Source organism: Notamacropus eugenii, chromosome 6 (genome assembly GCF_028372415.1).
Source record: "Notamacropus eugenii isolate mMacEug1 chromosome 6, mMacEug1.pri_v2, whole genome shotgun sequence".
Taxonomy (NCBI): domain Eukaryota; kingdom Metazoa; phylum Chordata; class Mammalia; order Diprotodontia; family Macropodidae; genus Notamacropus; species Notamacropus eugenii.
Window position 1 is genome coordinate 162636061 of NC_092877.1, and position 14588 is coordinate 162650648.

The following is a 14588-nucleotide window of genomic DNA, read 5'->3' on the forward strand; positions in this document are numbered from 1 at the left end:
TATAGAGCTGTAATTACCACTTCTTCTCTTCCTACTGAACAGAACAAGTCCTATTCTCCTTTGATAAAACTTCAAAAACTTGAAAACAATATTATGACCCCTCTGAGTAATATGTTTTTCATGTCAAACACATAGACTTCCTTCAATCTTCAACAGCTCTTTGTATAATATGGTTTTTATTTCTCTTGCTTCCTCAACTTCTTCTGGACAAGATCCATCTTGTTCTTCCTAAAATGTGGTATGCAGAGTTGAATACATAGAATTTAGATGTGTTTGATCGAGATCAGCTTACATCAGGTGGAAATTCCCTCCTATGTTTTGGCTACCAGATCTCTTAAAGTAATCTGAATAGCATTATTTTTCCCCCTTGTATCACATTAACTTTCATGGATCTTGAAACTGAGTAAATCACACATTATACCTTTTTCACAGAAGCTGCTGTCTGGCACTTATCCTATACTTGAAAAGATAATTTTTAACACAACTGTTGCAAATGTTGATGACTTGGCTTTCAATATTTTCAACCTTTGCAGCAGTCTTTTCATAGACTCTCTTATATTCCCTGTTTCAGTTATATATAAATTATTTGATTTTGACAGCATAAAACTTCAATTGACTAGACATCCAAGCACTTAGATCACCTTATAGCTTGTGTTCATCCTTTGTTTTCAAAGGAGACCATGGCATCAGAGAAATGATGATGTGAGTTGCACTTGACCTTAGAGTGTGAATGTGTAGCATTGTTTCTTTCAGCTGCATAAATAGCTTCCCCTGACAAGTAATCATATGGCAAGAAGTTTATATAACTAAGGGACAAAGCATATATCTATTGTCCAACCTCCCAAGGATACTGTTTAACATTGAAGTGAAAGCACAAAGGACAGAATCTCCCTTTTGTTCATGTCTTATGAAATTAGGGGTGAGGGTGGAGGCATTTAGGGACTCTAAGTCATCCCATGTGAAAACTCTTGGTGGCACATTTGGAAAGCTTTTGTAGTCATTTAAGAAAAGGGAAAATTAGGAGGCAAAAAAGGAAAGAAGTGAAGTGGAGAAAATAGGAAGAAAAAGTCAAGAAGGAAAGCAACAAAGGAAGGAACAAAAAAGAAGAAAAAAGTAGAGAACGTAGAAAAACGATAAAGAAAGGAAAGGAAACTTAGAAAACTTCTTGTTCAAATTAATTACAGAGTTATCATATTATTATGCATCATTCCATCTTTTAGTTTTAATAGGTAAATTCTAAGAAATAATGTTTTAATGAAAACTTCAGAATAAAAGCAACATGTTAGTGACTGGTAGAGTATAAAACATTACAGCTGAGAATGCAGGTTACATGGTTGCAATATTTTATGATATATACTTTTAATTCCTTTTTGGAACTTGTAATTTAACTTAGCTTAGGCTGGCTGCTCTCTCAGCTTCTCCTATATGGTAGGGCTTTTTCCTTTCAAGCCAAGTGTGGGAACAACGAGGAGGAAAGAGGCACATGCACTCTCATCACAATTCCTACCCAGGTTAAACTCTTGCTTTATATCTACTGTTGAGAGAGAGGTCCTAGAATACACTTTGTCTGTTTGGGGAAATTAGAAAAATGAATCAACAATTTTTGTTCTATACCTCAGAGTCTCAGATAAAATAAATGATAATAATAAACAAACAAAAACCTTATTCTTGTAAAACAACAAAATTATAAAATCTATTATTCTTTTCTACTGGATAATTCCCTATTCTAGACACCATTCTCAAGTCTTCCTCTCAGGTCTTGGGCATATTCAGCTGTATAGACTTTTTCAGGATAGGAATTAGTTTCCTTCTACCCTTCTCATGTTATGGAAAGAAGAAAACAAGCATTTATTAAATGCCAACTTTTTTCCAGTCATTGCACTAAGCCATATGCAAATATTATCTAATTTAATCCTTAAAAGTGTATGAGAAGTAGGTGCTATCATTATCCCCATTTTATAATTTAGTAAACTAAGGCAGACAGAGGTTAAGTGAGCTCTCCATAATCACAGATTTCAATAAATGTTTGAGACCATATTTGTCTTCATGAATCTAGGTCCAGTTTTCTATGCACTGGGCCAATTAGCAAGTTTTTATAGCAAACTAGGTAGAGTGAGGTCAAAACATGAAATTCTGCTATGAGTTCTGCATAAAATATCAAACACCCATCTTACAGAGGCTATCAAAGCGCCATTTTAATTCTACCCAAATTGACAGTCTTCTTGAAGTCATTTAAACCTGACTTTAATATTGTAAGAGTTAAAATCTATAAAAATTACTTTTGGTATAATACTACTGTGCTATATGGAAACTTTCTGAAAGACAAACGAGTTAGCACAGTGAATGGGCCAGAGTGCTAATTTGGAATCAAAGGAAAGGGGTTCAAACTCTAATTCTGTCAATCTCTATTTCTACCACAATTCTACTCATGCATCTTTAGTCAGATAAATTAACCTCTATAGGCCCCAGCATCTTACTTATGAAAGGTAGTCCCTAAGAACCCTTTGAACTTTAAACCTATGATCCCAAGTGCACCTGAAAACCATATGCTTCATTTATACTGAACAAGATAACATTCTTTTTTGATCCTTTAAAGGTAGTTTATAAAATTCCTCATCTCTTGCTATCAGATCCATGAAGCATAAAGCAAACAAAAGAATATTACCAAAAAACACAGGGCAAACATCAGTGTACTGCAAAAGGATGAAGTCCTCCTTTGTTTAACAAAGCTCTGCTGCATGAGACAAACAACTGGCAGCCCAGGGTCATAACAATATTTCAGACTAAACTGGAATGGAATCAATCAACTCTCAATATGTTTGGAAAATCTATAAGCATTCTTTATTGGATTATTTTCAATACCATCTGAGGAATAAGATCAATAATAGTCAAATCCAAAACATGAGTTAATTTAAGAGATGGTTGAGGGAATATTTGCTTAAATTATTATTGCTGTGTTCATGGGAAAAAGAAAAAAAACAAACAATACATTTTCTAAAGAGTGCCTTGTCTTTTAAAAGCTTTATTTACAGATTGTTGGGGCCCAGCTCTGGACAGTGGCTTCCTGTATGGAAAGTTGAGACACCTGGAGGTGTTAACCTGCTTAGTAGCTTGCTAGCTGGTCTAGTAAGCTACGACGTACTAGGAACACCTCAGTAACAGGGTAGGCTCCACCTATGGGGAGGAACATGGGAGGAGCTCGGGTGCCTAAAGATATACTGGAGCATTGGGGAGATCCCGGGGGGAGTGAAAGAACAATTAAAGAGTGAACTGCTGCCAACTCGGTGTTCTGTCTAGTTATTCCCTTCCCCCACAGGAGGGACCAGGGATGCCTGAGGACCAACAAAGACTTAGATCTTGAGGTAAGATTCCAAGCGAAGCCCAGGGAGGGAAAGTTAGTGTAGGGAGCCCGGGAGATTTAAATTAGTGTAGAAAGCCCTGGACAACAGATATTCAACATATTCAATGTAGAATTGCTTAAGAAAAAACATGCAAATAACAAAGAAAAATTAACAGTAAAAGATTCTGACCCCCTTCCTCCACCAAACACCACTGGTAAAGCAGATTATCAAAGTAACAAATCTCAAACATCTACCAAATGGTAAGCAGTTGCTAGCATGCAGTAAATACAGCTAACCATTTTCAAATTCATTGCTAATTCATTTGGTATGTTTAATCAGTTAAAGGCATATCTTTCTGACATGATATTCACCAAATAAGCAGATTACTTTCTTGCCTCAATATGGTCTCTGATATGATGAATAAAAAAGTAAAGTTGTAGGAAAAAGTCAGCTTTATAGTCAAATAATTGCATGTCCACATGGACTGATATAACTAGACATGGGTAATCTGGAGTCCTCTTGGGAAGCATTAGGCCTCATGTCCAGGAGTATCCACATGTCTACTGTGTTCACAACTCAGCGGCCTGTAAGCTATAATGAAAGTGAGTGTTGTGAGTAATGCACATTCATCTTGTATAGTACATTTCTTTGCAAAAGATGACCAAAAAAAGACTCACCTAAACATTAAGTTGAAAACTGTCATTTTGTTGCTGCAGATGATGTAATTTATGTTGCCTGTGGCAATGAAATATCAAGGAAAAAGCAACACAAATCTAACTTCTATTATACCATTATTACCAAAATGATGGGAGACTAACTGAGCACATTGGGGTTTGTCATAACAAGGTATACATTTGGTATACCTAAAATGTATACATCATTTAAATGCACATCACACAGTGTACCTTGGGATTGTATTCTCTCATATAGCAATCTACTCATAAAACTGAAGGTTCAGATGGGTTTTTTGAATATAAATAAGCTTAATAACTCCACGTATTTAATCAAGTTATGCTCATACCTTCTGAAAACAAATACAAATACTTTTGGAATTTCTAGAAGAAGAAATATACATATTTTAGTGGAAAAATTAGCAAAACTCTTAAAACTAATGCATGTTTAAAGAATGTGTTGTCTTTTCTATATAGACACACACTCACATACTTAAATGCTGACAAATAATGAGAATTATGAAATCCTTTTAAAATATTATCTCTGATTTCCCAAATGAAATTGATATAAATCCTTTTGAGGACTTTCAAATCTCATTATGTGTAAACTGGAGCTTATAAATAGCTGTTTCTCTCAAAGTTTTGTTTTTGCCATCTTTAGGCTACCTAGAGATGCCAATAGTTAATACATGACCTATTGCTGTTTCTAGAATTCAGTATTTAGAGCACTCAGGCATATTTGAAGATCTCCCTTAGGAACTTGTGTATAGAGGGTTGAATTTAAAGTTAGATGATGTAGATACAAATACTAGGTCTTCTAACTACCTGTGCCACTGTCGCCAACTCAATTGACCCCTCTAAATCTGTTTTCTTCTCTGTAAATTAAGAATTAAATTATCAATCATGTCAAAATCAAATAGAAAAAGATTCTTCTCTGCACATTGACTTAGAAAACCACAAATTAACACTATGTTTTATTGTATTTTATTAAATGTTACCCATTACATTTTAACCTTATTTTGGCTGCAGTCAGGTGTGTGGTCTTACATCTTTGGATTAAACAATGCATAAGATCCCTTTTATCTCTAAATCCTATGAGTTCATGAAAAAATTTCTATTCATTGTCCCTCTCTTCTCTCATCTCTCTGAGCACTTTGATCCTCCCAGTGTCTTACTGGAGATGTTATAGCTCCCAAAGTTCTACTAGATGTTATCATCACTTCTAGAAAGCTGTACTACTTCTGGAAATTATTCAGAGTTGTTTTCAGGTAACATCTTGGGATGACTATGTTAAGATTTGGAGAATTGTTTACAATGGTAGTGCTGCAAGAAATCTCACAACAACCCTGTTGCAATGACTTCATCACCATGGCTACCAGAGAACGCTTCTTTTTAAGGATGATGCTACCATTACATTTCCCAGAGAAATCCAGAAATTGAACAAAAATGTGTTGCTGAAATTCCATAGACCCCTTATAGTAAAAGAGGCATGCAACCCCATAGTACCAACTCAAGCCAAAAAAACCTCCTCCCCTGCCCCAAGTTCCTTCCTTCACCCCATCTCTATAAATTAATTTTGGTGGATTTTACAGGGAAACTCTAGAGGGAATAAAGATATAAATGATTTTTGATACTACACTATTCTGAAATTTTCATTAAAGAATAGCATTTTTGATCCAGAAGTCAAAGATTAAGTATCATTTATATACTCAATAACATCAGAGGTAACAATGATTAAAAAAAAAAATCATTCAGTTCTTACCCTTGCTTCTTGAACTTTCTTGACTTTTTTCCTGCTGGAATAAAACATAGAAATGTGTCAAAGTCTACAAATGACTTTTTAATAAGCAGAACTTCTTTTTATTGTTTTAACAACTCTCAGGACTCCTGATAGCTTTAGTTACCTAATCCGTAAATTGACAGAGATGAACTGAAAAGATTTCTCAGCATCTTTCCACATCTGAATCTGTTGTACTATGATCCTATTGTCTATGCTAAAGAAAGATAATAATTTTTAAGAAAGCTACCCAGCAACAGGGCAGGCATCAGGATGTAGTATTAAGAGTGCTAGATTTAGAATTGGAAAGGGCACTTTGGAAAAGTTACTTCACTTCTACTTTAAAAACAACATCAAAAAGAATTACATGTAGGATATATAAAAGAACAAAAATTAGCAATGGGTATATATTTCTGAGCTTCATAAATGAAATATGATTTTAAAGGTTAACCATGATGAATTAGTACAGATATGCAATTTAAAAGACTGGTTCTTTTGATGTCCTTAAGCAAATCCATTTAGAAAATAATTATAATTTAACTTTATCTCAGAAAAGTGCTTCCTTCTGTTCTGTACTTATGATAAATAATTTATAAGAAATACAGCTTAATGGGCAAACATTCTCAGGAATTCACTGGAAGACACAAAAGACTTTTTAGCGATTGTTCAATTTAACTAAGGATTTGGCCCCATCTCACTTCTCTAAAAGGGAAAAAATGAGGCTAAAGTTGACAGTGATTCTATTCATTCATGCATTTTTTCATTCAAACCTGTCTCTCAGTTTGACATACCTCCTTGTTAGTTGCCCAGCAACCACCAAAGAATTAGCTTTCTTTCACATTTTTAAGTAGGAGCCATTCACCCTATGATTTCTCATTTAAGGCTTAGGCACACTTTACTTTCTTTAAAAATTTCAGGGTCTCAGACCATAAGTTAGAGATGATGCAAAGTATAGTGAAAAAAAGTGCATTTTATTTGGAGTTATAAGACCTGTTGCCTATTATTTGTGTAATTTCAGACAATTAATTTTACTTTCCTGACCTCTATTTCTTCATATTTTTAAATGAAAGATTTCAACTGATTATGACCAATGATTCTAAATGCTTCAAATACAGATATTATTCACAGAATAGATGTCATGAAGTTAAGAGTTGCAAACTGATACCTTATCATGACACCAAGAAGCCAGTATTTCATGATCCATGGGAAGAAAAGAGTTTAGACATATGGGAACCCCAGTTCAGATGCTGCCTTTGCAGTTAATTATCTGTGTGACTTTGGGGTAAATCATTCTATCTCTCTGAGTCACACTTCCCTTATCTGTAAGCTCAAGGAGTTGAATTAAATTATCTCAGGTCCAATACAGATCTAAATCCATGATCCTAGAAGTGAAAGATAAATGTAGAGTTCATGAAATTTTTTAGCAAAGTGAAGGAGGAGCAAAGAAACTTTATGTTAGTAAACAAGTTAGTACTTGGTTCCGGAGTGAGAGGAGTGCAATTCAAATACCATATCTGATGCATATTACCACTGTGGCCTTTGATAAATCATTTAACCTTTTTTGTCCCTGGCAGTCTCAGCTTGAAAATGAGGGGATTCTGCTAGATTGCCTCCGAGAACGCCTGTAGATCTAAAATATTGATGATTTTTGATACAAGCATTGTCAGAACTTTCTTCTTTTCCTTCTTTTTCTTCCCTTTGCTTTGTGTTCTGACTCATTTGTGTGTTCCTAATACTTTTACCAAGACCCGAAACAGAGCATATACAAGGTTTTGTTTTTTTTTTTTTCAAATTTACAAGTTTGAGAAAAATAGATTTTTATTTTCTTTTTATTGTCATGGATGAATAGTAAGTAAAGTATAACCAGAGAAGTATGACATTCATGCTTTGCTTCCATTGTAATTATCTTGGCTGATTACATATTCTTTGCTTCAGTCAAACTGAACCACCTGATATTTCCAAACATAGCATTCTGCCATCCACTTCCATGCCTTTGCATAGGCTGTTCCTCAGGCCTGGAATGGTTTATTTCCTCTTCTCTTTTGGAAACCTCTATTCACTTCACATTCAAGCAGCTAGATAGCCTTCCTGATTATGTTGTTAAATTCTCCTCTCATCTCCCCCAAATCACTGTCTATAAGTGTTGAAAGAATTAGATTATGAACGCCCTAAGTGATTGATCTTTGCATTTTTTAATATCTCTAGTACATGACACAGTGACTGGCATACAGTAGGCTTTCAATAAATGCTTTTTGACTGACTTACTAGTCACTAAATATTTTGTATTCATTTTCAAATGGACATATTGTAATTCTAATGAGAGTTAAAAATCTTCCCCAGACTTTAATGGGCTTGTTCATTAAGGGAAGCTTGATTTTTTTTTTTAATTGTTGGAAGGCCCACACCTTTTGTTCATTTCTAATGAGGCACTGGTTCTCAAGTGTTGTGATGCCCTCTGACTCAGAAAAGTGTACATATACTCTGGAGTGAGGTTTACTTTGGGGCTTAGTTTATGCAAGAAGCTTTGTGTGCCAAGATAGACTCTGGACAACAGTTTTAAGAACCCCTTTGAAAACCCAGACGTTGGTGCTTCTCTCTCTGGAAATTATGTATGTATGTATGTAATGGTCAGACAGTTAGATCTGTCTGTTGATCTGTGATGTATACATGTCTTATGGTCAGAGAGTTAGAAGCCATATCTGTTGATCTTTGTTTCTCTGTATTTTCTCTGAAGTTCAGGGTGCTGACTTTTTCCCCTGAACTAAGTAAATTGATTTGCACATAATGAAGGTGCTTCTGCAATTTGATTTTCCATTTGCTTCTAAAACTTAGATTTTTTTAGAAAAAACAGTTCACTGAAGTTTGAACTTAATAACATTGTGAGAAAAAAGTAAGTGAAAAGTTATACAAAAATATAAGGAAATACAAGGAAAAAGATAGGGAGTAAGAGTGGAAACCTTTCTATACCTTTCAAGACATATTAAGAACATACTACTGGATACAGAATAAGCATACAAAGAATAACTGTTCTCTAAATTCAATTCCCTAGACTAGAGTAACAAAAAGTAAAATGTATCTTAAGAACAAATCACTAAACACAGAGTCACTTTGTTAAGCTTCAGTGTTGAACAATATGATAACAGGGATTTTAAAACATGTTTTAAAAAAGTTAACAAAAAATAGGAAAAGACAAAGTAACTTCTAAATGTAGCACAACAGAATTGACTACTAGAAAAGAAACAACAAATTATTACTTCAGAAGTCACACAAGTACACATTCTTTAAAGGATTCCAATTTCAGATGTCTTAATGTCCTTTTGGTAAGCCATGTTGTTTTTAAAAGTTTGCAGCTACAGATTGCAAAGAGATGATAATTCTGAAAATTCTGATTATCAACCCAAAATTCGAATAGCAAAAACCTTAGCTTTCCAATGTAATAACTGATAAATCAAATAGTACTATTTTTGCATAGCCTTACTAAATGGAGGATGGGGGGTGGGGCAATTCTGGATGATGGCAAGCAATTACTAAAAACAAGCCAAAAAGATCTAATACTGTAGCTAACCAAAGGCAAGCAGCGTAATTACTTAGGGCAAACAAGATGGTCAAAAGTCAAATCAAAAAGCATTTCTTAAGCAATACTTGGTGCCACACTCTGCTGGGCATGGGGGATACACACACGGGGGATATATGTACTTGATCAAAGTGATTGTTGACCCCTCAAAAGTTGCTTTTCTTTTAGAAAAACAGATCTTAGAACTTGTCCAACAGGCCCTCCCATGTATGCTGGCGTCATTGCTGTTATACATATATCCAAGAAGAATATAAGCTCATTAAGAGGAATGTCTCATTTTTCTATTTCTATCCAAAGTGCCTTGCATTGCACCTAGAGTACAGTGGACCCTTTATTAAAGATTTTCAGTTGTTGCCTTGGGTGATTACGTGGACTCAAAAAACACAGTCCTCGTAGTTGGATTCAATGTAACAACTGAATAGTTCCTTACTGTGGTTTATACTACTGCAAAACCTCTTCCCACTTCTTTTTTATTTTTATTTAAAATCAGCACCCTTAATCATTCAGGGTAAATCTGAAATGCCCTCTCTTCCAAGAAATATTCCATGATCTCACTAGTTAGAAGCACCTTTTGATTTATCATGAGATTTTCTTGATGCCACCCTCCTAGGTTTAACTCATTTTTTTTTTCATAGCAATTTTTGTTTCTGCCGTCTAAAAGACTGATAGACAAGGACTGAGTAACTGGGTAATAACTTCATGTGCTTATTGTGAAACTAAGTAAAGCACTTTGTGACCCTTAAACACCACATAAATGTTAACTGCTACTGCAATTATTTATCTTGAATCCCATAGCATTTCCTACTTTGGGAATATATTGATAAATACTTGTTTAATTTAAAAATTCATGAACCATGTTATGGCTGTTCATAGGAGAGAACGTGAAGGATGTGGCAATACATTTTGGGGCTATCATTATCATCCAACCTTGCCCTCTGGTGAAAGAGAAGAGATAATAACAACGCACTGTGCCCATCCATCCGGGGATACCTGGCTCATGGTCTCTATACGCTAACACTTGATGTCAAAATCTAAAAGATCAGGGAATAGAGTTATATCCCCAGTAACACCTGACAATCTCTTAAAATTTCAAGCACAGGTAGAAAATGAATGGTTTCATGAGAAACTTCAAGACTGTGCTTTGTTTCATTGAATTAAATGCTTTAAAAAAATAAGTGATAAACCAGCTGGATTTCATACTATCTAACCTCTCAAGTCCGTGTATAACCACAAACATGTATGGGATGGCTCAGGTCCCTACTTCAATTAATTACTCAGAGGCCTCTCAAAGTGATGACAGAAAGTTTATTTATTCAATTCTCGAGAAGCGGGACAATCCTATACCAGTTCACCTGGAGTAGGAAAAACAAAGACAAAGAAAAGGCAGTGATTTATATAGACCCTAACGCAAGTCCCTCCCCCCACACTGACCATTATCCTCATTAGCTGAGAATATGATCTTACATTCCAGACATGAAATCTAACCAATCCCTTTTGAAATGAAGGCATAGAGGAATTATGTAACTTATATCCAGTCATTGAAACCTTAATACACTACACAGTTTTATATCCTTATATGGAACTATTCTATTCTAAAAATATTGTAACCTTGAGCCTCTAGGTCTTACCTCACCCCTGGGAGAAGAATTACAATCTGAGAAGTCTTCACTAAACCTATCCTACTCAAACATATGGCTTTCTATAGGAAAAAAAGTTTCTGCTAAAGCTTATTTCTTCTCTTATGATGTGTTCATTAAAGATACACTTGATAATTATAAACCATTTTCAATAAAGTTTTTATTAAAAGGAGAAATCAAGAATATGAGTTAGTCATTTTAATGTGTTTTTGGTAACTTTTTGTTGCTAAAACCTCTATTGTTTGTATTCCTCTTGCCTTTAATATAGCACTAAAAATGATTTACTGTGTCACTAAAACATTATCAATTACAGTAGAGGTGTCCAATTCAAATACACACAAGGACCACTAAATCTTACATAAGTGGGCTACAATACTGACTTAGTTTAAAATGTAATATTATCTATATCTTACTGCATTTTTATTTATCTTATAAAATATTTATCATTTTTATTTGCATTTTTATTTATCTTATAAAATATTTATCATTTTTATTTTTATCTGGTTCTAGCCCTACTTAAGAATGTTGTAAGGACCATGACCTTTTTGACACTTCTGACCTACAACATGGATTTCTTATTTGATCAAACCCAGCTACTCTTCCCTACTTAATCTTTAATGACAGGGTCATTTCCTAACATAGAATCCAAATATGTTAAAATACAACATTAGAAAAATAGAAGATATTGTACAAGAAGACAATCAACTTTTGAGTAGTCTGTCCTCTCAATTATCCATAAATATTTTGAGGATGATATTTCCTAGTGACATCTCACACCATTTTCTCTACAGGCTCATTTGCCTTTCACCTGTCTTTTGATTGGCTTTTGCTGTTATAAATGATAAAAATGCAAGATAATTTTAAGAAAGCTTGAAGACTATAGAATAGCTGAGACTGTGAGGCACTATGTTCCCTTAGCTCATTTGCATGTAACTGTTTTTTAGGTTAAAGACTGCCTAAAGTCTTCTATCATCTTTCTCCAGTGTTTTCCAAATGGGTAAGACAACTCTTTCCATTGACTGTCCATTTACTTGAAAAGGAGATTGTTTATTGGTTGAGGAAGCTTCTGGGTTGTTTATTCTTACTGTTTTCTATCAGTTCGATTTCTCTGTAATGGTGATAGAATGGATTCCTTTTTATCTGTTTCCGAATTATTGAGGTTGATTGAAATTTGCTTTGAAATTCCTATAAACTCATTCAATATCTTCATTTACACTATTTTGATCACTGACTTTATCAATATAAGTGTAACTAATTCTGAAATGAACATTTACATATACACATACTATTGCCCTTTTAAACTATAAAAAATTTGGTGCTAAAAAGGGCAGGACTTTTTTTTATCACAAAGAACAAACAATTCTGAAAGAATATAATGTTATTCCCCTTTCATAAGTAAATAGTGATTGAAGGGGGCAATATAGAACTTTAGTTTAATAATATGCTAAAATCCATGCATAAAGAAACACTCTCTTCAGATAAGATGTGAGTAGTTTGGTTGCCAAAAGGAGAAAAAAATGGACTTTTCTCTAAATAAAATCAAAATATCCTTTTAGGGTATAACATCTGATGGCTAAAAAGAGAAAAATAAAAAAATGTAGTTAAAATGCAAGTGTAAAGAAATGGTTTTTAAAGAGATAATTTTAAGAAAGCTTGAAGGCTATAGAACAGCTGAGGCTGTGAGGCATTATGCTCCCTTAGCTCATTTGCATGTAGCTGTTTTTAGGCTAAAGAGGTTAACACTCACACAATGATAAATAAAGTAACTATTCAGAGATAATGAGATGATTAAACAAGGAAAGGTGGTTTTATAACTAACAAAAAAGGAAAATTTGTCAGCTTTTTATCTCATAAGGAAAAGGTGAGTAATTGAGAACTAGGAGGCTTTAATTTCTAATATTTTAATAATATAACTAATATCAAACACAGAAGAACAGAGAAAGGGGTGAAGAACCGGATGTGAGAGAAACAACTCTTCAGGGGGTTAAAGAGCCAGATCTGGAGGAAGTTTTTTTTGGAGGGGGAAGAGGGCAGGGGAGTTCAGAAGCCTGCAGGAGGAGAGTCAATTTCAAAAAGAAGCCTTTAGTTGCTACATCTAAATTTGATGAATAAAGACCAAATCTACTGGAAGGAGTTGAAAATAACTTAATTTCCCTGGGATACCTTTTGCAGTGTGAGGGGAAGTCTCTCAGATTTCCCTGTTGCTCTCTGATGCCCTCTGCGGTGCAAGAAGGGAAAGTAGAAAGGGGACCAGCTTTGCCCCATGTGCTGTTGGACCACGTAGGAGGTTGGTGAGAGCTAGATTTGCTAAGAAAAGGATAACTTGATGATATTTGCATTTGTTTGAATTAAAGAGAACAGATATCCAATAAAATAGAACTGCTATTCAGTATAGTAGTGTAGCACTTTATCAAGTCTTTTCAAGGGTGACTGTGAGTTAAAAAGGGCTTGTCAATGCTTCATCTAAGAGCAGAAGCGAAAAGGTTCCCTCACCATAAGCAGGAGAGTAATGAGTTCTAAAAGGACAAAAAAAAGTTAGATGAGAAATGGCTTCTTGTGATACACATGTTCCTGAATGATTCTAGGGCTACAGTACAGAATTGTGTTACCTTTAGCACTGTGATTTTCCCAATGATGTGACTCTTTTCTAGGTATAAGTATGTGCCCACTCTCCCTAGCTACTGCATGTTACCCATGTTTATCTCTAGACTGTGATATATTAGTTATTTGTTTACTTGATTTAAATTTAGTAACTGTATTATGACTGGTATTATTTTGCTTTACTGTTAAGGAAAATATGCTTATCAATTAATTGTGACTATCTCATTTTGTGTAAATGGGAATCACATAGGTGGGGGCTTAAAAGCTTTAGAGGTGAATTCCTATACGAGAGTTAGTCCTAGACCTTTGAGAGAGCTTGAATTTAATCACATAATAGTGGTCTTTTTTTTCTGAGAATCCAGACCTGTCAATGTGAGGATGTGATGGACTAAGCGACTCATTCCCCATAATAGTATTACATTGTGAGGCACCAGGCAAGAGATATCCCACCTATAGAATCAGTTGTTTTGTAGCTGTGAATACATAGTTTGATTTCTCAGATAGATAAGCTGGGAACAACATTGTGTAAGAAGAAGGAAAGTTGGGTCAACCACTACTGAGAAGTAGAACAATACTTTCAATAATCTTAAACTGTGTACTGTCACAGAATTTTATCTCTTTAACTCCAGTATTTGCTTAGTGAAGCTCTATGGCCACAAATCATGAATCTAGAATGAACTAAAATTGTGAGTAATCCAAAGGGCAGTAGAATGATGAATTGCAGAAATGTAAATAGGTTATAATTCATAATCAGTTATCATTTGTTCATAAGAAGTAGCACAAAAGACCATGTCAATGACATGCATGATTAGATTTGGAACCAGGGATACAGTGGAAATTAAGAATATAAATGAACACACCAAATGGTAGATCAATAATTCTGAGACAAAAAGAGAATTAAAGGAAGAGTTTGAATTTTGAGGTCTGATGCTCCATGAAAGATGTTTTTTACAAGACACAGAGAAGAATTACAAATTGTGACATAAT

General features: G+C 34.5%; 1 protein-coding gene and 1 long non-coding RNA gene across 2 annotated transcripts in view; one reads left to right on the forward strand and one right to left on the reverse strand.

Annotated features, from left to right (window-relative positions):
* The window catches only part of FSTL5 (follistatin like 5), a 1060999-nt gene that overhangs the window by 885530 nt on the left and 160881 nt on the right, over positions 1-14588 (reverse strand). Inside the window, exon 3 of the mRNA XM_072621397.1 lies at positions 5775-5808. Within this exon, the coding sequence (XP_072477498.1) occupies positions 5775-5808 (34 nt within the window). The remainder of the gene's footprint in view (positions 1-5774; positions 5809-14588) is intronic.
* LOC140512017 (uncharacterized) overlaps positions 1-14588 on the forward strand; it is a 419018-nt gene that overhangs the window by 277106 nt on the left and 127324 nt on the right. The window lies entirely within an intron of this gene.